The following is a 26,048-nucleotide window of genomic DNA, read 5'->3' as shown; positions in this document are numbered from 1 at the left end:
ATGAAGTAATAATTTAATAGCAATATACTTTATACAAACAGTAAGTAGTAAAAAAGCACACAGACAGATCGCTCAAAACCACAAGTTAGATATCAATATTACAGGCATAAATTTGGTTTTTCTGCCAAATATAACTAGAGTAATATACATAATTAATGTTGTGTACAACATTATTTCAGAGGTGGCAGGTTAACACAATAACCACGCCGTTTGTTTTTGTCGAAATTACTGGCCTCAAAATTTTTATTTTTTAATTTTATAAAAGAGGTATTCAGGATGAACAAGCTCTGAATGTGACATTAAATGACCAATTTACAGCAATTATGAAGAACAAACAAAAACAGGAGAGCATTACATGTTTTTTGTTTGTTTATACATTAAAAAAATGTCAAGAAATGCTTTTTAGAATAAAGTTAAAGCCTTTTTGTTCAGCTTTAGTTCTTTTTTTAAATACTTACCAAGCGCTGTTTAATGGTGAGATCTTTCAACATGTTTCTAAGCATAGTTTTAAAAACAGATTTCAAATAACTTTATTATTTTGCCTTTGCCATATTTATATGTGCATATATGTGCATAATAGGCCTGTTTTACCAGATATTTTGCAAGATACTAGTATTCAACTTAAATCATAAAACAAACTGGTTCCCATTCATTTACAACTTGTGTTTGCAGAGCACAAAACACAAGATTTTACTTTAACAGAGTGTGCTAGGGGATTCTGTTGTAGTCAGTGTCTATGCTTCATGTTAATGTGACCCTGTATGGCTTTTTATGATTCTAAAACACTCGCACACTCAATGAGAAACTAAAGGTTTTCGCTTTCTTTTTTTAACCCTTACTGTAGATTATGCAGTAAATAACTGTAAAATAGCCAGTGTTTAGCTGTAATGAAAAGAAACAGTATTTTACTGTAAAAGGAGCAGGATTTGTATGAAATTCAGTAGTGCAAAGAATAAATTACAGTAATTTACTCTATGTACCATTACAGATATTTACTGTGATAATAAATGGTAAATTACTGTTCAACCATTACTGCCCCATCTACTCTAATGCTTTATGTTCCTATTTTATATTTATTTTATCTCTGTGTTTTCTTTGGTTCCTTTTATGTTTTTAACATTGAGTATCAGGAGTCAACCAATGCCACAGAGCTTATTAAAAGGTAAGTGTAAGATATGGACGAAATGCATTTAAAGGCAAAAATATTCACACAGAGCAAAGAAATTGTCACAATAATTTTTATAACTTTGTTTACTTTTTCTATAATTAATCTAATTTAATTGCCTAGTTTGACCTATAGTTAAGATTTTAAATTGCACTTTCAACTGAATATTAGTATTTTGCTAAATAACTAGTAAAAATGTGTTATTTAAAAAAAAAAAAATATATATATATATATATATATATATATATATATATATATATATATATATATATATATATATATATATATATATATATATATATATATATATATATCTTAAACAACACGCACATACATTTTTGCAGAGACTCAATGAATTTGTCTGGAAAACTGGCAAGTAAAAGTGCCATTAACAGTATAAAGGCTTTCCTAAATAAATGTATAAATCATGATATTTGTTGTGTTTTTTACTATTACTACAGATTTGGAACGACATGAGAATCAGATTATTTATTTATTTATTTTTTTCTATGGATGAAGTTTATATTATAGTATATTTTTATTGTTTTTATTAAACGATATGTGCATAACTGTGATAAATGTAGGCAGTTGCTTTGAAAATATGCTATGTACCAGGGGTGTCAAACTCCTGGAAGGCCACAGCCTAGTAGAATTTAGTTCCAGCCCTGCTTCAACACACTACCTTTAGATTTAGTTTGATCAGGTGTGTTTAATTAGTATATCTGCACTGTTACTCTGTAGATTGTGCAGTAAATAACTGTAAAAAAACAATGATTTAGGCATCACCACACACTCCCACAGGCTGTCCGTCTTATTCTAAACACAAAGGTGTTAGAAAGAGTTTGCAGAAAATGCTGGCCCTTAAAGAGAGCCAGGTGTTTGATTTGTTTACTGCTGAGTGCGCTCTATTCTCTGTCTATCAATTCAGATGTTGAGTCTGATATGTTTTAGGCTTTAAATAAGAATCTAAAATGAGTAAGTAAAATGTGTTCAAATGTTTTTGTGGGTTTCTAAAATAAGGCTGTGTTTTAAGTTATATTGTTGTTATCTTGAACTGTGTACTTAAAAGCTACATTGTTAGCTAGTTAGCCTCTCCTCATATAACTTCTTACATTACTTTTGTTTAAGTTTATGTATTTATTGGATATTGCATACTGCCATAATGTACAGATGCTAACAGTTGTATGTATCTTTCTGGCAACTAAGCCAAAATTAAATTCCATCATCTCAGTAAGGTAACATGTGCACATCATCACAGGGAATTACAAAAACATGATACACATAGCCATCCACACACAAAAGCTCCACTGTCCGGTCCCAGGTTGTGAGTTTGTTGCTAAGTATTTTTCAGAGCAGTGTTTCCACCTATGAATTTATATTTGAAACAATAAAAAAGTTTGTTGTCATGAGATAATTATAACAATAAAAGATTGGATCCTTTGGTTTTTCGGTGTTGCCAACTTTATTTTTGTTTTCTATAATTATTTTAAAACTTTTTGAGATTTGACAGAGCTGTTAATAATTTAAAACTTTAAAATTTAAAATAATTATTTTGTGTTTTGTTGCTGTTCAGTTTTTTTTTTTTTTTTTTTTTTGCATGGTCAGCATTGAGGAGAGAGTAACACATATCACTGCAGCACTTTGTGTGTGTGTGTGGGTGTGGGTGTGTGTGTGTGTGTGTGTGTGTGTGTGTGTGTGTGTGTGTGTATTGGATATGTGATTGTGATAAATGTTAGCAGGTGCTTTAAAAGTATGCTATATACCAGGGGTGCTTAATCCTGTTCCTGGAGATCTACGTTCCTGCAGATTTCAGTTGCTATCCATATCAAACACACCTGAACACCACGTGATAATTACAGGCAGGTGTGTTTGATATGGGTAGCAACTGAAATCTGCAGGAACGTAGATCTCCAGGAACAGGATTAAGCACCCCTGCTATATACCATGGGGGTCAAACTCCAAGTTACTGGAGAACTGCAGCGCAGCAGAGTTTAGTTCCCACCCTGCTTCAACATTACCTGTAGATTTCTAACAAGCCTTAATTAGTTTTATCAGGTGTGTTTAATTAGTTACAGCTTAAAGTCCCGGTCACACTGCACTTTTCTCCCTATAGACTTCCATTCATACGCATGTGAATGCTGCAGACCTGGAATGCATGCTCATGCGACAAATTTTACAGTTTGCAGCATTGGAAAGTTCAAGCTTGGAGAACTCACAAAATCACATCATGTGCAACTGCAAAATCACATCATGTGATTGCTTGAGACTAATCAAAGATCAAACCATGACCTCTCTGAACAAAAATTATGGACCAGTTGCTTGCTTTTTCAATCTCTTAATATTTTGTTTAATCCCACTCCTTTTCGCAGAGCCATATGACATATGCATTTTGCATGCTTAAACGTTAGTTTGACTGCATCCTTGCTGTGCAGACCTGTGGCTCTCAGTAATATGTAAGATGATATTTATATCTGCTGATATCTTAATTTTGTTATACATTTTCTGTTTTATATTTGTTTGCTGCCAAAACAATAAAATAAATTTGTAAGAATTTACAACTTAATTAATTTAAAGAATTAATAACAGGTAAGAATACTAATTAATTTTAGTAACACCTTGACATACTATTGTGTATGCAGTATAATGCTGTGAGTTGTAACATACAGTACAGTAATTAACTGTACACAGTTTCCAGTTAGTTACCACTATTGCTCTATTACAGTAATTAACTGGCAACACTGTTGCCAGCTACTCACTGCAATGGTTTGGTTACAGTAAACAACTGGCAACACTGTTGCCAGCCACTCACTGTAATGGTTCAGTTTCAGTAATTAACTGGCAACACTGTTGCCAGTTACTTACCTTAACCAAACTTTTACTGTGAGTAGCTGGCAACAGTGTTGCCAGTGTTCTACTGTAAAAAAGCCTGGTAAGGTCTAACAGTGTATATATACCAATTTTTTCCCAGCCCTTATGTGTGTGTGATTTTTAAATTACTCCTTGTTTTACACTGTTACACTAAATGAGATGTTACATCTGTCAGGAAAACATCATTTGTAGCTGTAGTTATAAACTGCTTACTAATGTCTATGAATGTAGAATTATTGCTTAAGAAATGAATTATATTTGCTAATGGTTATTAAATGATTCATATTGTGCAGTTATTCTAAAGTGTGACCAATAACTATTTTCCCTACAATTACTTAAAATACTCTCTTCTGCTTGTCTATAGCCCTGAATGAGCCCACCATAGACTATGGTTTTCAGCGGTTACAGAAAGTGATACCTCGACATCCGGGAGACCCTGAACGCTTGCCAAAGGTATGAATAGCATTTCCATAATTTCAAAGAGAACACCAGTATTAGCTTAAAAAAAAATAATCAAATAAAGTGAACATAAACAGAAATTTGGCACTTGATTTTGATGGTCCCCCTAGAGAGTTTGAACTTGAAACAACTGAGGCTGTTGTGGCCTAACGGGTAGAATATTGGACTTGTAATTGAAAGATCACAGGATCTATTTCCAGTCCGAGCAGGAATTGAAGACAGAGGGTGTAAATGAACCTCACTCTATCAACCCTTCATACCCAACCCCTAATTGCTCCCTGTGCAATAGCTGCCCACTGCTCCGAGTGTATGTTCACTGTGTGTGTTTGCTTGTTGATGTGGGTAGTGAATAAACCTAAAACTTTCAATACCCGGTTGAGGTGCCCATGAGCAAGGCTGGAAGCAATAGTATGCTCAGTGTGTGAGAGAGAGAGAGAGAGAGAGAGAGAGAGAGAGAGAGAGAGAGAGAGAGAGAGAGAGAGAGAGAGAGAGAGAGAGAGAGAGAGAGAGAGAGAGAGAGAGAGAGAGAGAGAGAGAGAGAGAGAGAGAGAGAGAGAGAGAGAGAGAGAGAGAGAGAGAGAGAGAGAGAGAGAGAGAGAGAGAGAGAGAGAGAGAGAGAGAGAGAGAGAGAGAGAGAGAGAGAGAGAGAGAGAGAGAGAGAGAGAGAGAGAGAGAGAGAGAGAGAGACTTTGACTTTTAACAACTCTTTAATTACAACAGTTCAAAAACTGTATCAGGTTAAAAACAATTACAGCTTATTACAAAAAACATGTATATACACACACTAAAAATAAAATAATAATCAATAACACCCAAAATAAATAATAATAAAACAATGATAAAAAACTAATACCACCAAGTTTACAGCAATATATCACAGCCTCCTTCTTCATTAGGTTGACATAAAATATTTTCAACACCCCATACAAGAAAGAAAGAATCAACATCATTCACCAATTTATAATATTTATACTCCATTACTACTTTTTAACAAAATTCTGAACAAGTTCAAAGGATCAGTATTGCTGTCAAATAGCATTTTATTTTTTTTTGTCAACCATGCTGCCTAATAGAAAATTTGTTAAAACATTTTTTTTTCTTATTTAAAGCATTGTATTTTGGTCCAAAGATAAAAAGACTATTAGTAAAAATGAAACCAAATTTCTGACACAAGTCTCTCAACATGTCAAACAATCTAAAAAGCCTTGAACATCCAATAAATAGGTGAGCCATTGTTTCTGAAAGGCCACAAAATATACATTCATCTCCTTGTACCGGATTTAAATGATTCTTATAACGATTTGTTGCCAATATCCAATGAGAGATCCGCCATTGTAAATCTCCGCTTCTTTTTTCAATTGGTACTTTATATAATGACCTCCAACATCCTTTTGGAGTGGTACCAATTTCAACAAAATTTCCCCATTTGGTTTTTGGAATTTCTCTCAAAGATTTTAAATTTAAAAATTTAACACAAAGACAATAGAATGACTTTTTAGATATTTCATCAAAGAAACCAAGTTGCGGTGTTTTAAATGAAAGTAATCTAGTATCATCCTCCTGCCAATCTTCTAAATTTACTTTTACACTAATCCTGGGAAATGCAGTCTTAATTACTTCTGTTTGCAATGGTACTACATGAAACAATTTTTGAACCTCATATAACAATTTTTCAATAAACCTAACAGAGTGAACATTAATTTTCACAGCAAGTTTTTCTGCAGAAATCCAACTATCCTGTATTTTTAAATGACAGATTTTGCATATTCCTGCTTGAATTAATCTTGTGGAACAAGCCTTTGATTTCAAAATCTCAACCAATAAAGGATTATAAACTAATGGTTCCTCAAGTACCCATTCTTGTGTTACTTCGGTCAGTTCTCTTTTAACTATAAATATTTGCCATGCATTTAAAACTGATGTATAAAAAGAAGAAAGCCCATTAAAATCAATATCTTTCAAATTCATTAAAAAAGGTGTCTGTTCAAATTCATCCGTCCCACTCTGTTGAATAAGGTGCAAGCAATAGCTGTCCAGTTTAGAGACTTTTGATAAAGAAGTTTTTGTGCAGTCTGCAATCTGAAAGCAGCTACTTTGGACTTAATGTCCATGAGGCCTTAACCACCCTCATTTAATTGTAGATACAATATTGTCTCTTTTAGCCAATGGTTTCCATTCCAGAAAAAAATCTATGAACACTTTTTGAATTTCTCTAATAAAACCATCTTGTGGATTCAACACAATTAATTTATGCCATAAAACAGATGCAGCAAGGTTATTTATAACCAGTACTCTACCCCTATACGAAAGTTGTGGTAAAATCCAATTCCATTTTGATAATCTATTACACACTTTTTCTTTAACATTTTGCCAATTATTTCTTTGATACGATTCAGATCCCAAAAAAATACCTAAATACTTAAAACCATGTTTTTTCCATTTTCCATTTTCAGGAATAACAGGTAACCTCATTGTACTTTTTTCATTGCACCAAAAAGCCTCTGTTTTAATCCAATTTAACTTTGCAGATGAAGCCCTCTCAAATAAAGAGATGCTGTTTTTAACAATATCAACATCTTTTTGATTTTTTTACTAAAATAGCGATGTCATCTGCATAAGCTATTACTTTAACTGAATTGCATATATCATCAAGTTTAAAATCAGACAAATTTTCTCTTAATAAACACAGTAATGGTTCTACTGCCAAAGCATAAAGTTGGCCTGATAAAGGGCATCCTTGTCTTATGCCTTTAAGTATTCTTACTGGTTTACTTAAGCTACCACCTATTTTTAAAACAAGCATTTGTGTATAAAAGTTTGATCCAAGAAATAAAGACATTTCCAAAACCAAAAGCTCTCATAGTTTCAAATAAAAAACCATGGTCCACTCTATCGAATGCTTTCTCTTGATCTAAAAACAAAAAAACAACATTCACATCATTTAGTTTAGAATAATCTAAAATGTCTCTTACCATGAAAATGTTGTCATAAATTGTTCTATCTGGGATACAATAGGATTGATCTAGGTGTATTAAATCACCAAGTACAGTCTTTAACCTATTAGCCAACACTTTGGCCATTAACTTATAATCAGTAGTTAAAACAGACACAGGCCTCCAGTTTTTAAGATCACTCAAATCCCCCTTTTTTGGCAAAAGTGTTAAGACAGCTCTTTGACAACTTGTAGGAAGACTTTTTTCTTTAAAACATTCTTGAATCACTTCATAAAAATCATTTCCAATAATATTCCACATAGACTTGTAAAAATCAATAGACAGTCCATCAATTCCCGGGGCTCTACCCATCTTCATCTGTTTTACTGCATCCATTAATTCTTGATATGGAATAGCACTGTCCAAAAACTTGTGCTGTGTTTCAGTAAGAGTAGGGATTTTTTCCATTATTTGTGACATGCACTCAATATTAGTTTCTTCCTTCTTGTATAAGTCTGAACAAAAATCCACTGCTATCTTGCTCATTTTTTCTGGATCAAAAGTCTTTAGTCCTTCAGGGGTCTTCAAACAAAACATTTCATTTTGTTTTTTTTTGACACTTTTTCTAGATTAAAAAAATAAGAAGTAGGAGCATCCATCTCGTGCAATGACATAAAACGAGATCTTATCAAAGCACCTTTGGCCCGCACTTGCAATAATGATTTTAAATCTTTATTTTTTTTTACTTAAAAAGACTGCTGAAGATGAATCAGAATGCTGAATCATGCCAGACGTAATATGACAGATTTCATGCTCTATTTCCGAATTTTTTTGTTTTATTTTTCTTGTTGAAAACCATGTATATTGTTGACAGAATATTTTTATTTGAATCTTTCCTAACTCCCACCACTGTAACAAATTTTTTAATTCTTTTTTCCTAAAACTCCACTCCTCTCAAAATAATTTAAATTTTTAATAAAACTGTTTTTCTTTCAATAAAGCAGTATTAAATTTCCAATAAGGGCTTTTAAAATTAGATTGTGTTAAAACAATACTGACTGTAATTAAATTATGGTCTGATAAACAACAGGGAAAAATATTGCACCGACTTACTCTGTTTTTATCACTACACTTTACATAAAACCGATCAAGTCTTGCTACACTTATCATTCCCAGATTTATTTTAGTCCATGTGTAGTGTTTTATTTTCACATTTTGGTCTCGGCACACATCTACCAAATCATTCTGAATTATGAAACTTTTTAAAAAAGATGCCGATGCAGGATGTGGTTCTTGATTGTTTCTATCTAAAAGAAAATTAAGAGTGCAATTCCAATCTCCTCCCACAATTAGAAATCCCTCCAAAGTATAACTATTTAAAAAATGTCTTAATTTCTTAAATACTGCAAATTTTTCTGAGCATTTATTGGGAGCATAGATATTTATAAATTCAAAGAGTTGATTGTTTACTTTAGCTTTTACCAACATAATACGTCCTTTCTCTATTTCTACTTCTGATATAATATTTATATTTAAGTACTTTGAAAACAAAATAGCTACCCCTGCGCTGATATTTGTACCATGACTAAATACAGTTTTTCCTTCCCACCATAATTTAATCTCAGATTCATTCTTTTGATCACTATGAGTTTCTTGTAAAAAAGTTACATGTGTTTCTTTAAGTTTAAGAAATTCAACAAGTAAAGCTCTTTTATTCCCATCCCTCATCCCATTTATATTTAATGATCCTACTTTAAGAATCTGCATTGCAGGGAAGATAGAAAGGGAAACAGGAAACAACAGTAAAGTAAAACAAAAATAAAAATAGATCCCTCTCCCATGTGATTTATTTTTTCCGTTTTGACACTCTTCCTTGTTCTTTTTGAGCTTTGCGTAACGATGTTACAAACTTACTCAATCGGAATCGTTTTTGTTTTGAAAGTACCTCATAGCCCACATTCTTCTGAGCAATCAGCACCAATTTAATAAATTTATTGCCATCGGGAAAGTGCTTAACTATGTCAGTCTTTTTTCCTTTAGTTGAATCTAAAAAAGCATTCAATTCTTCTACCGAATACACATCATCCAACGCCTGACTACACTCAATTTCCGAAAACTCTGAACAGTTATCATCGCAGTCCTCCATATTTTCATCACTATTTTCATTCTCTGCAAGCACCTCCGACTCTAAACAACACTCTTTTAAAACTGCATTGCCACCAACACCATCATTTTCCTTATCAACAGCCGTATTTTTCTCCAAAACAGACGGGCTTACAGCATTATCACCAGCTCTCAGAGTTGAAGTAAACGCACTTACCTCTAACGTTGAACTTGACCCTTAGGCACTTTGCTCGGTTGGAAAACCAACTTCTGAAACAACGCTGGGTTCATCTGCCATTCCTGAACTGTCATCATTAATGCCGGTTGTTTTCTGTTTTTGTCGCGGAATTACAACGTCTTTCACCGCTGTAGTAGGCCGCTTCTTTTTGTTTTGACTGCTGTTGTTTTGATCATTGCGCTCTTCATTTATTCCGTCATTTCTTTCATTTTCTAATTGTTTCTTATGAGTGCATTTGAATCCCCGCATTCGAAACAACGCAAACTCTCTGTTGTTGCATAAACCATATAAGAACTGTCCCCGTGTTGAATACGGAACGAAATGACTAAAGTCTTAGACTGTGCATTTAAAAACATGAATACATGCCAACGGAAAGACAGCACATGTTTTAGTGCGACATTTTTGCACCCAAACGGAACCATTTTGACAGAACCCGCAAACTTACCAAAGCGATTCAACTCCTTAAGAATTTGCTCATTGGGAATGAATGGAGGCACGTTTGAGATTGTTACTTTAGTAGCCGGTGTACGCAAGGGTACTACTTCTACTAGCGTGTCGTTAACAACAATTCCGTTTTCCACGAGATCATTAACGCGTTTCTCATCTTTAAGAAACACTACCACAGCCTTATTCATTCTTGAGGCAGATACTATATTTTCGAGCCCAACTATTTCTCCCATTGCCAAAAGCACTTCTTCTACTGTAAAAACTTGGTCCGAATAAACTTTGCATCCATTCTTGAAAGAGAAACCAGGTGTTCCCTCTCCTGAGAGAAACGCCATGGTTTACCTTATCAGAGGGGATCGCTGGTATAAGTTTAAACCAAACAAATTAATCACAATACAAAATAAATCTTCTAAAAAAAGAAGAAAAGGGGTAAAGGGGAAAGAAAAAGAGAGAAAAAAGAAAACAAAAAGGATTAACCCTGAAACCAGTTCAGCGTGTTGCTCTCACACCCCACACCACTCTTTCACCTCGTGCAGAGAGAGAGAGAGAGAGCAAGCAAGTGTGCTCTTACTTCTCACTCAAATTGTGTGTTTGCACTTGGATGGTGTGTCCAACTCTTTTCGTGGAGATCTACCTTCCTGGAGCATTGGCTGCAACCTTGATCAAATGCACTTGCCCTCAATTACCAAGTGCTCCTTCAGATCCTACTAAGTTAGTTTAGTTGTGTTTGATCAGGGTTGGAACTGAAAATCTGCTGGAAGGTAGATCTCCAAAAAGTGTTGAGCATATATAGGAGGACCCTCAAAATAAAATGTGTAAAAGGAGGTGCTTGTTAGTTGCAGCTGCAGTAAAAATGCTGCATTTGTCTTAACAAAAGTGAAAATTTCACCTTGATTCCTTATCTCTGTCACGACCACTCTCATGATTTATTATGGTAATATATATATATATATATATATATATATATATATATATATATATATATATATATATATATATATATATATATATATATATATATATATAAATGTTGTATTTGGTCTTGGCGGCATAGATCTCCACTTTTGCTGCTGCTGCTACTTTGATTGTTATGGCACAGCAAGTACCGAGAACTGCTACTGCCAGTATATACATGCTGTCTAAGAATATAACACATATATATATGTTATATACATATATATAGAAATTGTACTTATGTCATGACCACTCTTGAGATTCAGTATGACAATAAATATGTACAGATGAAGTCAGAATTATTAGTCCTCTTTTTCTTTTTTTTTCTTTTTTATATATTAAATATTTTAAAATATTTCCCACATGATGTTTAACAGAACAAGGACATTTTCACAAAATAAGAAATTCTTATTTGTTTTGTTTTAGCTAGAATAAAAGCATTTTTTTATTATTAAAAAAATATTTTAAGGTTAAAATTATTAGCCCCTTTAAGCTTTGTATTTTTTTCGATAGTCTACAGAAAAAGAAAAAAAACATGCTGATACAATTAGTTTCCTAATTACCCTAACCTGCCTAGTTTACCTAATTAACCTAGTTAAGCCTTTAAATGTCAATTTAAGCTGTATAAAACTGTATTGAAAAACATCTAGTACAATAATGTTTACTGTCATCATGGCAAAGATACAATAAATCAGTTGTTAGAAATGTGTTATTAAAACTATTGTGTTTAGAATTGTGTTGAAAAAAAAATCCTCCGTTAAACAGAAATTTGGGAAAAAAATAAACAGGAGGCAATTTTGTCCCATTTTTTTCAGCAAACAACTTTTAAGGTGGAAAATATAGACTCTTTGTTGTCACATTTTGTGCTTCAACATATGCCAAACATTCTCAGGACATGGTTAGGGTTGCAGACAGGCCAGTCAAGTACCTGTATCCCCTCCTCCACAACCAGGACTTTGTCATGTGTGCAGAGTTTTGCATTGTCATGTTAAAATATGCATGGATGTCCCTGGAAAAGATGTCATCTCGAAGGCAGCATATTGTGCTCTAAAATCTCTATGCACTTTTCAGCATTAATGGTGCCATCACAGAAGTGCAAGTTACTTTTGTCAAGGGCACTGACACAACCCCATACGCTGACAGACCGTTTTTTGCTAACAGTCTGGATGATCCTTTTCTTCTTTGGTTGAGAGCATGCAGTATCCATTTCTTTCAAAGAATAATTGAAATACTGATTCATCTGACCACAGTACATGATACCACTATATGATCGTCTATCCCAGATGCCTAGTCAAGAGAAGTCAACAGCACTTCTAAACACTTAAAATAGGCCTTCCTTTTAGCACCTTACGGTTTTAACTGCCAATTGTAGATGTAACTACATTTTGTGGTACTTGTGAAAGATTTGCCAACATTGTCCTGAGCCCATGTGGGGATATTGCTTATAGACGAATAATGAGTCTTGATGCAGTGCTGCCTGGGGGATCGGAGATCACGGGAGTTCAGCTTAGACCTTTGCCCTTGTCATTTACACACTGAAAGTCACACTGAATCTTTTAAGTATAATATGCACTGTTGAGGGGGAAATATTCAAATGTCCTCCTATCTTTCTTTGAGGATTATTGTTTTTAAACATTTCAGTCATTTTCTCATGCATTTGTTGGCAAACTGGTGATCCTCAACCCAACTTTGCTCCTAAAGGAAAGACCTTTCGTGGATGCTGCTTTTGTACCAAATCATAATTACAATCAGCTTTTGACATCACATGTTTCAAGTCACATCATTATCTAACCATTTTTTTTTTTTCTGATACTAGCCCTAAATTTCTCCTAAAAACATTTTTGCCTGAATTACAAGAAAAGGGTGTATATATTTACAAATGAAATAAGGTTGACCACTTGTTCATGAACCAACATTGTGGTGGAGGGGTTTGAGTGCCTGAGTGATCCTATGGGGTTTGTTGTCAGGGGCTAATGCCCCTGGTAGGGTCCCCCAAGGCAAAAAGTTTTTAGGGTTATAGGTCAGACTAAGGCCCCATTTACACTAGTGCGTTTTAGTTTTAAAATGGCGTTTTAGATCAAAAACGATCTGCGTCCACACTAGCGTTTTACCTAGCATATCTGAACATATCTCCGTCCACACTACGCCACCAAAAACGTATATCACGTGACCATTATCGCACTCTGGGCAGGCGCGTTCTAGTATAAACAGAAAATGCGTGTCGCTCTGCATTTGGTTATTGTTAGTCAACAAACGCCATTTTAACATTAAACGCAATGGCAAAGAAAGCAAGAGAGGTGTTTTTGTGGACAGATGATGAGGTCGAGTTGTTACTAAACATAACAAATGAATAACTGCACAATGGCGCCTAAAACAGACAATAGTGCAAACAACGCTCCCATTTCTGTGCCCATGTTGTTGTTTACAGTACTGTCTTCTGGTAGCGTTAAAGCCATGTGTTATAGTCATGTGATAGAGGCTTGACGAATAAGGGAAGGATACAGTGACGAAGGCAATGACACAAAAGCCCTAATCAGGTAGCGAATCTCAGCAGTCCAGCCTCCGTTTTCAAATGTCTCAGTTTTTTCCTCATCCACACTAACCCAGAGCAGCAGCGTTTCAGAATGAAAACGACCTCTCCAGTGTTTTCAAAATGCTCCGTTTTCGGCTCTCGAGAAATTCCGGCGTAGTGTGGACGAATGGCGTAACCGTAGCAAAACTTATGCGTTTTAAAATGAAAACGCATCAGTGTAAACGGGGCCTAAGTGAGGTTAAAAAAACTCTTATGAGCGCAATAACATAGAGGACCGTAACATCACCCGGTCCAAATATCTTCACATATGAAAAAGAATTAAAGAAATGAAATATTACAAAAATTATTTTCGAGCCTACATAAATATAAAAACCATACAGTTGTAGCGTACAGTGCATAGATAAAACTACGTATTGATTTTATAAAGGGGTCTGAGTCACCTCTGCATGGGTTTACGACTCCTGGTGCCACAAAGTCTGTGTTTCTAGTGACACCTCACTTATCTAGAGGCTTAGAGATGGGTGGCTAGAACTTCAGACATTCCTGTTCCCTTTCGTACACACACACACACACCTGAGGATCACACGCTAAAATGGACTCAGAAATCCTGAATCAGCCCAAAAATAAATGTTATGTGTTTTGTAAACTTCGTACTTCATTTCTGAATTTTCCTAACTGTATAATCCCTCATATAACCTGTACGCCTTGTCAATAATAATCAATAATGTCAGAATGTGTAAGCCAGGCTTACGTAGTCCTAAGGTCATCATGTGTGGTATCGATGTGCAGCTTGCACAATTTTACAACACATGATGCGTAGCGCATGATTATAATCACCACGGCTTACATTATTTAATGCTCTGAGATAATGCCTCTCTGCATGCTTTTGGGCGGACACTCAATTTGCATATGAGCAGCCTAGAGACAAAGGAAAGTTTCGCGCTCAATCTTTGCCCTACAATAACTGGTCGAGCATGCCGAAAGGGGGTGTAACGTGGCCCACAATTAAAACCTGTCTGCTCCCCAAGCTCGTGGCAGAACATCCGAATAAAGAACTCTCCAAGAGGTCGCCCCTTTAAGGGGTCGAGCGGCTCTTCTGTGTCCGCGTGCCTCCTCAAACCCACGTTTTCTTATTTTTCCGGCAAAGTAAACTCAGTTTAGAGTTGCGATCGCGTTTCTCCGATCTGTATTGCAAACTCCACACATCAAGAAAGGACATCAAAAAGGACTTGCAGCACATCGGAAGAAACTTGCAAAAAGAGAGAGACCGCAAATGCCTACACCCCAGGTATTTTTAGTTATGCAAATAAGCTGTGCCCCTTTTATCAAAAAGGCGTTTTTTATAATCTTGATGATCCTTAATAATGTGTGGAACTGAGGTAGATTTGCCACTCTTTATCTAAACTCTTTATTTCCACGCTTTTCTGTTTCTCTCTGTTTGTTATGTGTTCTATAGACCCGTACATAGCCTATCTACATTCTGTATACATTTGTTCTGTTTTATGTTATGTTTGTGCGTTGTTCGTTATATGTCAGACTAGTCAATAAAAACCATTATAATCAAATGGATTGTATTGTTTGCCTCACAGAAAAAGTCACTGAAATCCCTTGCCTAGCTGCTATTAAGTTGATCAAAACTTATAAATGATTAATCTACTTCACAAGGAGTAGTAATAATTCCCTTTCTTAAATAAATAAATCATTACGGAGTCCGCTCGGATGAGTGGGCGAGTTCTGGTTATATTTATTTGATCAAATTAACAACAAGTTCATCCTGAATATTATTGATTAATAATAATTCGTTATTGTCGATAATTAATGTTCATAAACTGAGAGTCCGCTCGGCCGAGCAGGTGGAATCATATATATTTAAATATTTGGTGCATTATTATTTTGGTGCAACTCATGGTGCATTAACTAATGTTAACAAGCATGGACTTGTTCAATTATGATTAATAAATGCTGTACAAGTGTTGTTCATGATTAGTTCATGTTAGTAGCCACGGTGCGTTTGCACCCTGCGCTTTGCCACTTTTGTCCATGGATCATCAAAAACAAGCCTATAGTAACTGACCAAAATGAAAATGTGTTTAGCATAAGAGAATGGAGTTACATTATTTGGCTTGCATTTGTTGTGCTAGAGCTTCAGAATTATAGCATAAAAAATGTTTTGTTCATTCACGCAATTTCACAGACCAGGGGCCTCATGTATTAACGCGGCATAGGCACAAAAACTTTGTGTACACCAGGTTTCATCCTCACATTTGGATTTACTAACGATGAAATGAACTTGAGAATGTGCGTTATTCCACGCCAACTGCATGTTTGGCGTAGGGGCAATTTCTTGTGTGTGTTCGTTTTATTTCCATTGGCGACTCTTAGAGGCAATTGTGTTAAATTGCACATTATGGAGTATCTTTGAGCCATTCAATGGCAACTTTATAGGATGAGATCATCCGCATGTCTAGCAGGTACATAAGTTTTCCATATCATGCAGTTGACCAGCCAAACATTAAAGCACAACCTGCAGCGATCGCCGGTTTTCCCAATGTAATCGGAGCGATAGACTGCACGCACATTGCTATAAAGGCGCCAACTAAAGACCAATATGCATATGCGAATCAGAAACATTTCCATTCAATAAATGTGCAAATAATATGTGATGCTCAATTGCGCTTAACATAATACACACACTTATTCATGATTCCTATTTGTGTTCCTCGTGATGAAGAGTAGGCAAAATCTGATATGTAGTGGGGGAAAAAGAAGAATGAGTTCCCCTTCGGTTGGGGAACTTCAGTGCCATAAAGTGGATTGATTGAAATCCACGAATGGGAGATTCGGATCAGAAGCTGCTTGTCTGGAGAGTATTGAATGGGCCAATGTATGAAAATGAATTGGCAGCGTAAGCTTGCGCAGGTGTGCTGCATCGCCAATTATCCCAGCATATAAGCACACCTAAAGCGAGCAGACGCCATCCTTTTCGTTTCAGATCCTTTCTGAGTGAGTCGATGAGGGTTCCTCTTGCTGTTCAGCACTTCAGAGCGAACGAGTGTCTCCCGGTTCAGAGTGGGTTTTCGCGGCGGCAGATGGTCGAGCTGGGTTTCTCCCTTGCCTGCGGTTCTTTGGGTCCGGTCCTCCAGAGCAGTGCGTATTGTTGCAACTTTCCTAAAAGAGCAACACAGTCGTGCAGCACGTCCTTTTCAGGATGGCGCTCCGACTGTGCGTTTCTGGATGCAGGGGTTTCCTGGCTCCGGATGATGGACACGATTACTGCATTGCTTGTTTGGGGGTCCAGCATGTTAATGCGGTGCTCGTGGGCGGTTCATGTCGTCATTGCGATGCCATGACCGTTGCACAGCTAAGATCGCGGCTAACTTTCGTAAGAGAGCGAGCCACCCCAGTTGCCTCCTGTTCTAAAAAAGCAGCGGGCGCTCGGGCAGATCTGAGGGTTCCAGCGGGAGATAATCCGCCGCCCACGGGCTCGCGGACCTCTCGCTCCTCACGGCGCTCCATCCAAGCTTCGGGTAGTGGAAGTAATCCGTCTAACCAGATGGTAGCTCTCACACTCGCTGACACCGGAGATCAGATGTCCTCCGCGGAATCAGAGGGTGGGCTTTCACTGTCCGACGAAGATCCGGACCCGCTCGCCCCCTCTGGGCAGGTGAGCGCCGTCAAATTGGATCCTGAAGCGGACATGTTAGCCGTGCTTTCCCGGGCTGCTTCGGACATGGGGTTGGAGCTGGTTTATCCCCCAGCTCCGCGGCCGGACCGACTAGCCATCGAAGCCTCTCGTCCCCTTCTTCCCGGAAGTGCACAGTAGGCTCACGCAGTCTAGGAGGGCACCTTTCTCTGCCCGTGCTGCGTGTCCCTCCGCCCTCACCGCTCTTGACGGCGGAGCTGCCAGGGGGTATGAGGCGATCCCGTCAGTGGAGCGCGCTATCGCGGTCAATCTTTGTCCGCGCGGCGCCTCTTCGTGGCGGGGTTTGCCCCGCCTCCCGTCCAAAGCCTGTAGGTTGTCTGCCTCCCTCGAAGCCAGAGCTTATAAGGCTGTGGGCCAGGCTGCTTCTGCTTTGCACGCGATGGGCACCTACCAGCGCTACCAAGCGCAGGCGCTGGCTGAGCTGCACGAGGGCGGGTCTAACCCAAGCTTATTACATGAGCTGCGCACCGCGACCGACTATGCTCTTCGGACTACTAAGTCCGCCGCGTGTGCGCTGGGGAGGATGATGTCCACCCATGTGGTTCAGGAACGCCACCTCTAGCTAAACCTGGCCGATATGCGCGATGTTGACAAAGTTCACTTTCTTGACTCGCCCATATCCCAGGCTGGCCTGTTCGGCGACACCGTCGGTGAATTCACCCAGGAATTCAAGGCGGTGAAAGAGCAGTTGGATGCGATGGGCAATGTCATCTATCGGCGTGGCCGTAATCCCGCTCCGCCCGCCGAGCCATCCACCTCCACTGTTCCTCGCCGAGGGCCCGCCCCCGCCTGCGCCTCCGGCCAAGCGGGCGCAGCGTACACCTCGAAAGCAGGCAGCCCCCCCTGCCCAGGACACCGTTAAGTCCGGCAAACGGACCGCAAAGCGTCCCTGAGACAGGCCATCCGGAGAAGAGGAAACTTGCTCTTTCTTCGCTGGAGGGCGGGGCCCCGATTACAACGGTACTTTTCAGTGCCACCAAAACATCAATCAAGACACTTTTCCCCTTCCCCAGATGTGACAGCACGAATTCTGCCAGTCCGGGACGCGCTGCCTTCCGGCTCGCAGATTCTACGTGCTTCACCAGTGGCTCACGAGCGCTGGGGGGACGGTCTCCCTTCCCTCAGCCCTCCAGCCCCCTCTCCGGAGTCAGGGTGCGGAGCCAGAGCGAGTCGCTCTCCTCCAGCTCTTCCGCAGGACCCTCGTGCTTCCCGAATCAGCACACCCACTCCGCGCTGCCCCACTGCTGGTACGTCAGCGATTGTAGCGATGACTCCATTAGCGAGGGCTCTGCCTGCCTGGTTAGCGCGGGCCAGCCCCTCGCGGTGGCTCATACGCACAATCAGACTCGGTTACGCGATTCAGTTCGCGAAACGGCCCCCCTGTCTTGCGAGAGGAGATTGCTGCTCTCCTGGCGAAGGGTGCAATCGAGCCGGTTCCTCCAGCCGAGATGGAGAGTGGGTTTTACAGCCCATACTTCATCGTACCCAAAAAGAGCGATGGGTCACGACCAATCCTAGATCTGCGTGTTTTGAACCGCTGTCTGCACAAGCTGCCATTCAGAATGCTGACGCAGAGGCGCATTCTCCAATGCGTTCGTCCTCGGGATTGGTTTGCAGCCATAGACCTGAAGGACGTGTATTTCCATGTTTCCATTCTTCCACGCCACCGCCAATTTCTGCGGTTTGTGTTCGAGGGTCGAGCGTGGCAGTACAAGGTCCTCCCCTTCGGGCTCTCTCTGTCTCCGTGGGTCTTCACCAAACTCGCGGAGGGTGCCTTAGCGCCCCTTCGGTTCGCGGGCATCCGCATATTCAATTATCTCGACGACTGGCTGATTTTAGCTCACTCGCGGGAGCAATTGATTGTGCACAGGGACAAGGTGCTTCGGCATCTCCGCCTACTGGGGCTTCAGGTCAACCGAGAAAAGAGCAAACTCGCCCCCGTGAAGAGGATCTCTTTTCTCGGGATGGAGCTAAACTCGATCACCATGGTAGCGTATCTCTCCGAGGAACGCGCTCGCCTGTTGCTGAACTGTCTGAGGGAGCTCGACAGCAAACTAGTGGTCCCACTGAAGATCTTTCAGAGGCTCCTGGGGCATATGGCATCCGCAGCCGCCGTCACGCCGCTCGGATTGCTCCATATGAGACCACTTCAACACTGGCTTCACGATCGGGTCCCAAGACACGCATGGCATGCGGGCACACACCGGGTCTCTGTTACTGCGCTGTGTCGCCGCGCCCTCAGCCCTTGGAACGACCCCTCGTTCCTACAGGCCGGTGTGCCTCTTGGACAGGTGTCCAGCCATGTTGTTGTTTCAACAGATGCTTCCAACACGGGTTGGGGGGCCGTGTGTCGCGGGCATGTGGCTGCGGGCCTGTGGAAGGGTGCCCAGTTGCATTGGCATATCAATCGCCTAGAGCTGTCGGCAGTGTTCCTCGCTCTCCACCGCTTTTTACCGGTGCTGGAGCGGCAACACGTGCTGGTCAGGACGGACAATATGGCGGCGGCGGCGTATGTCAACCGCATGGGGGGTATGCGCTCTCGCCGCATGTCTCAGCTCGCCCGCCGTCTGCTCCTCTGGAGTCACCCACGGCAAAAATCGCTGCGCGCCATTCACGTTCCAGGCACGCTCAATCGTGCAGCCGATGCACTCTCACGACAGCTGTTACGCCCTGGAGAATGGAGACTCCACCCCGAGTCTGTTCAGCTGATATGAGCGCGATTCGGGGAGGCCCAGATCGATCTGTTTGCTTCCCCCGAGAACGCTCATTGCCAGTTGTTTTTTTCCCTGACCGAGGGCTTTCTCGGCACGGATGCACTGGCCCACAGCTGGCCTCGGGGCATGCGCAAGTATGCGTTTCCCCCAGTGAGCCTGCTCACGCAGTTACTGTGCAAGGTCAGGGAGGACGAGGAACAGGTTCTGCTAGTTGTGCCCCTTTGGCCCAAACGGACCTGGATATCAGAGCTCTCACTCCTCGCGACGACCCTCCCCTGGCGGATCCCTTTGAGAGAGGACCTACTTTCTCAGGGACAGGGCACAATCTGGCACCCTCGCCCCGATCTTTGGAACCTCCATGTGTGGTCCTTAGACGCGAGGAAGACTTAGGAATTAATCCATCTCGCCCCCCTCTCATGCCCTCTTGGGACACCCCCTCGTTCTCACAAGTTTGCGAGCCGATCCCTTTGAGCCTCTCGAATCAGTATCTCTAAGATTTCTGTCCCTGAAGACAGCTCTGCTGGTTGCGTTGGCCTCCATCAAGAGGGTCGGGGACCTGGAGGCATTTTCGGTCAGTGACTCGTGCCTGAAATTCGGGCCGGATTACTCTCACGTCATTCTGAGACCCCGCCCGGGTTATGTGCCCAAGGTTCCTACCACCCCCTTTAGAGATCAGGTAGTGAACCTGCAAGTGCTGCCCCCGGAGGAGGCAGACCCAGCCCTTTCTTTACTTTGTCCAGTTCGTGCTCTGCGCATTTATGTGGACCGTACTCAGAATTTTAGATCATCTGAGCAGCTCTTTGTCCGTCATGGCGGTCGGCAGCAGGGAAGTGCCGTATCGAAACAAAGATTATCCCACTGGATTGTGGATGCCATTTCACTCGCTTATTCGAGTCGAGGTCAGCCGTGTCCCCCGGGAGTGCGTGCACACTCCACTCGGAGCGTTGCATCCTCTTGGGGGCGTGCACGCGGCGCCTCTCTAACAGACATCTGTAGAGTGGAGACAATCTGCGAGTGGAGCCGGTTTCCTCAAGGGTATTAGGTAACCCTTTGATGATTGAGGAAACAACTCGGTAAGGTGTTGAGACACGCTTGCTGCGCCATTTTCCCTAACACGGAGATACGTGCGCCCTTTTATCTGTCAGTAAAGTTCCCCGTCAGGTGAGCCCTGCAGATTCCTCCATGGCCCCCGGCACTGACTCAGCGAAGGAGTCACTTGCTGGCCCACTACGTTGTAGGTCTGCCCGCTGGTCAGCCCGTGTTTTGGGTATAGGTGACTGCTATGCGTGATCCCCACTAGGCGATCCCATATGCTTATTCCGCCACAGTTAAGTCCCCCCCCTGGGCGGACCCGTGTCTTCCCTCTCCGCTAACCACTCTTTTGCTATGCGTACTCCCCCTTTTTAGGGCTAGTCCATATGTAATCCTGCCATCTATCCCCCCTTGGGTAACGGATGGTCTCCGCAGCGTCCTCCCTATCGGGATTGCACGCTTCCCAACGTACTGTCGTATATTCCTAGAATTATCTAGATGCTCACGACTTCCTAAAAAATATATCTAAATCCGTAAGACTTCTGTTGAAGTAGGATAAATTAGGGCCAGGGACACGTTGGAGGACCGCGCCTCCCATGATGTGGGTGCGTCACGCTTGCTTGACTATCCCTTCATCGGGGGCGTTGGTAAGGTGCAGTTATTATGGCGCTTTCCATACTTCTCCCATTCGTGGATTTCAATCAATCCACTTTATGGCACTGAAGTTCCCCAACCGAAGGGGAACATTCGAGGTTACAGAAGTAACCCTTCGTTCCCCGAGGAGGGGAACGGAAGTGCCATACTCTGTCGCCATAATGACTGTCCCTTAGCTGTTTGAAAGTCTCTTCAGCTTAAAAGGATGGCGTCTGCTCGCTTCAGGTGTGCTTATATGCTGGGATAATTGGCGATGCAGCAGACCTGCGCAAGCTTACGCTGCCAATTCATTTTCATTTATTGGCCCGTTCAATACTCTCCAGACAAGCAGCTTCTGATCCGAATCTCCCATTCGTGGATTTCAATCAATCCACTTTATGGCACTTCCGTTCCCCTCCTCAGGGAACGAAGGGTTACTTCTGTAACCTCGAACGTTCATCAGATGGTGGATTCGAACTGAGTTCATGAATGACAGTGTCAAAACATGTTGCCATGTGCTTTAAGAGCTACGCCACTCACGCTGCCGATGTCCTCCCTCTTTAGCTTTGTTGTCTCTGCCGATCAAACGGGCAGAAATCACTCAACTAGCTCATTCAAACGACAAACTTGCAAATAACACAGTTTTTTGCTGGTCAACCTCTGATAGCCACACCTCCAATTCACATTCTGTTCAAAGTTTCTCTTTTTGCTTGCTTTTGCTATTGCTTTTTTGTTTGGTTTTGCCAAGGTAGAGTCATTAGCATATTCATACGGGGGAGGAGGCAGTTAGGGGTTTTGCACTCGTGCATGTGTGCTCAGTTTCACTTTAATTTGGATGTACAAATAGAATATGTGTGGGATTCCGCATACACAGTGTTTTATACACCAGAATTTTTTACTGCATACGCACATTTACAGCTTTGTGCCTACACAAAGTTTTAGTATGATTTCAATGCAAATCTTCGTACATAAGGCCCCGGGTGAGGTGTCAGCAAACATTGGGTTAGATTTTTTTAAATACAATATGTTAAAATATCCTGAACTTTTAAGTTGGAGGGTCTTTAGGGGAGCATGGCAACTAGAGGTGATCCATCATAGTGACATCAGCAATCCAGCAGTACCTCCAGACAGGTCAGTGGTAAAAGTTTATGCCGGGCAGACTTTATTACTGCCCCACGCCAATAATTGAGTCACAGACTCACTAGTCTGATACTCGGGTCTTTCCAGAATCTGTCTAGCACTCTCCACTCCTCCGTGACCACTACAACATGTGCTTAAAATACAGACTGGGTCAATGATTATGGAGATCTTGGGATCTAAGGAGAACATACTATAATAAATGTAGATTTCAATCAAATTATAATGTCTTTTTGCAAGTCTCCCTGGTTCCAGTTGCCTTAATTAACGCAGCCTAACAATCTTTTAGAGAATTTAGATTTCAAAATCTATTTTAAAGTTTTTTGAGTGTCTAGGTATGTGGTTATCCTACATTTTATTTATTAGTTGTATTTAATCTATAGGCTTATTTGTTTGGCCACTTATTGAAATTAACACTTATGGTTTGTTCAATGTTACATTTAAAGGTTTAGGACACCTGGAAAACTTTTTTTTTATATTAACAGATTTGTCTGTGTTGAGCTTCAGTTAAGTCAATGTTAGCACCTGTCAGCTTTAATTGTGGGGAAAACTGGTTAATTTTGAGCTTTTGTCAGCTAATTTCAGCTTCCGGGTTTAAAATGATTTTTGGGGCGGGATCAAAATCGGCGACGTAGCGCAGTACTGCAAGTGCAATGATGACGCGTCGGTTTCTCATTATTATTCATAGCGGAGTTTTCTTATCCTATGAGAAGAGCCGGCTGCTTAATTATTCATGAGAGAACGTGCTTTCCGAAGGCAGACCTGCCAGTTTCAAGCAAGCTGTGAGACACAGACCAACGGCACGTTGCCGTTCATGAAGGCTCGTATGTGTTTGTTTCCATGATCCACGGGGTTTGTTGCATGTTTTTTCGCCGCGAATCCTGTCAGGGCCGATAATACAGCAAAGCTGTGTGTGTGCTGCAAGCATTTTTGTGGGGACAGCAGTGCAAGAATTGCAGAATGGCGGACGTTGACTTTTATCAGGAATTCGTTCACATTCAGACACATCGCCGTGCTGCTGTGTTTGCCTCTATATTACCAGCAGGGCTAATGGTTAAAACAGGCACGTCAGGAGACCTGCTGCACTGAGTCTGCATTCAAGATCTATAATTTAGACACGGGGATCGAGGGAGAATCCTCATTTATAATGTTTACATGAACACACTTATCTTTATAATGATATAAATTGTGTTTATGTGTATATGAAATTACAAATAACAAATGTAACAGGGCATTAAATTACTGTTTATTTCTTTGCATTTTAACTTTGTGAACTATAAACTCATGCGTCTCCTCACGGTTTGTGTCTCAGTTTGTGAGCTAACTGTCAACAACAGTTATTCGCTCCCCTTTTCCCCTGCTGGCCATGCCCACTCCTGCCCGATGCTCGCGGAGCTCCACGCCCATTAATCATGCACTGCAAAAAATGCTTTTCTTGCTTAGATTTTTTGTCTTGTTTCTAGTCTAAATATCTAAAATTTCTTATATCAAGAGGCATTTTCTAGACAAGCAAAACATACTGTCTTGTTTTGAGAAATAATATGCCAATAATAAGTGAGTTTTTCCTTAAAACAAGCAAAATAATCTGCCAATGGGGTAAGCAAAATAATCTTGTTTTTTCTTTTGACGTAAGATTATTTAGCCCCCCCCCCCCCCCCCCCCTTGACTTCTGTTTTCTTTTTATTAAATATTTCGCACATTATGTTTAACAGAGCAATGATATTTCACATTATATCTAATACTATTTTTTCTTCTGGAAAAAGTCCAGAAATTAGTTTTATTTCAGCTAGAAAAAAAGCAGTTTTAAATTTTTTTTAACACAATTTTAAGGACAATATTATTAGCCCCTTTAAGCTATATTTTTTGATAGTCTACTTACAAAGACTTGCCTAATTACCCTAATCAGCCTAGTTAACCTAATCAACATAGTTAAGCCTTTAAATGTCATTTTAAGCTGTATAGAAGTGTCTTGAAAATATATATAGTCAAATGTTATTTACTGTCATCATGGCAAAGATAAAATAAATCAATTAGTAGAAATGAATTATTAAAACTATTATGTTTAGAAATGTGTTGAAAAAATCTCTCTCTTAAACAGAAATTGGGGGAAAAAAAACAGGTGGCTAATAATTCAGGGGGGCTAATAATTCTGACTTCAACTGTATATAATGTATAATGTATCGAAGAGGAGAGATGTTCAAGTAGCTACTGGGTTGACTTAGGATCACATCTATTCATTAACTCTACCTTTAGCAGTAGCCTCTAGCTGCCTACATGTCAGCATTGCCTTTAAACAATCATAACATAGTATTTTTGCTCAGAAAAGAGCATGCTAATTATTTCTCATTGGCAAGAACACATAAATTTAATCTTTGATGTACCACCATCACAGCATCTCTTAAAAAGTGTTGACTCTGTAAAGTTGTAGTTGCACTACAAACACACTGTATATTATTGTCCTTCATCAACACAAAGCAAATGTTTGCTGAAATATTGCCTTTTTTACCCTGACAGAGACAAACTATTGGACAGACATCTAGTCTGTGTGTTCCACTTGGCTGTGATTACTGATGTCATTAAAATAATTTTACTATACTTTCTTTTTTTTGCATATAGGAGGTGATTTTGAAAAGAGCAGCAGATCTGGTGGAATCGCTTTATGGGATGCCTCATAATAACCAGGTGAGGAAAAGTTTTGTTTCTCAGTTTTTTCGCTAACACATTGTGAAAAAATGTATGGTTGTTTCTCTCATTGTTTGGCCCTGAGACCTAAAAAAACACTCTTAAAGGTATTTTTCAACCTGTTGGTGACTAATATTATTACTATTAATTTCCTGCAGTGCACATTTTATGTTAAGATTTATATTACCATTACTAGACATGTGTGGTGTGCTTATATCATTATCATATATGAGATAGAAAAGTGTGATTACTTTGTTTTTGTCTTGTTTTGTTTTACCTTCACATCTAGACAGTCAAGTCAAACCATTTTTTCTGTAACACTTTATATAATGTAGTTTGTTTCAAAGCAGCTTTATAGAGAAAATGGACAATACTAGAAAATCAGGATGGAAGATTCAAAATCAGGAAAAATGTTTCAAGCGTTTGTACATCTTACATTTAATTAAA

At 40.1% G+C, this 26,048-nt stretch overlaps 2 protein-coding genes across 9 annotated transcripts in view; one reads left to right on the top strand and one right to left on the bottom strand.

Moving 5' to 3' along the window:
* Nucleotides 1–26,048, bottom strand: part of clint1b (clathrin interactor 1b) — a 542,948-nt gene that overhangs the window by 109,167 nt on the left and 407,733 nt on the right. The gene's annotated exons all lie outside the window — the stretch shown is intronic.
* ebf1b (EBF transcription factor 1b) overlaps nucleotides 1–26,048 on the top strand; it is a 281,523-nt gene that overhangs the window by 191,132 nt on the left and 64,343 nt on the right. For all 8 annotated transcript variants that reach the window (XR_012396818.1, XR_012396817.1, XR_012396815.1 and 5 more), the window contains exons 11-12: nucleotides 4,398–4,486; nucleotides 25,536–25,601. Coding sequence is in view for 4 of the 8 variants with exons in the window: in XM_073935435.1 (XP_073791536.1) it covers nucleotides 4,398–4,486; nucleotides 25,536–25,601 (155 nt within the window). In the remaining 4 variants the exon portion in view is untranslated. The remainder of the gene's footprint in view (nucleotides 1–4,397; nucleotides 4,487–25,535; nucleotides 25,602–26,048) is intronic.

Source organism: Danio rerio, chromosome 21 (genome assembly GCF_049306965.1).
Source record: "Danio rerio strain Tuebingen ecotype United States chromosome 21, GRCz12tu, whole genome shotgun sequence".
Taxonomy (NCBI): domain Eukaryota; kingdom Metazoa; phylum Chordata; class Actinopteri; order Cypriniformes; family Danionidae; genus Danio; species Danio rerio.
This window is presented reverse-complemented; position numbering and strand designations above follow the sequence as displayed.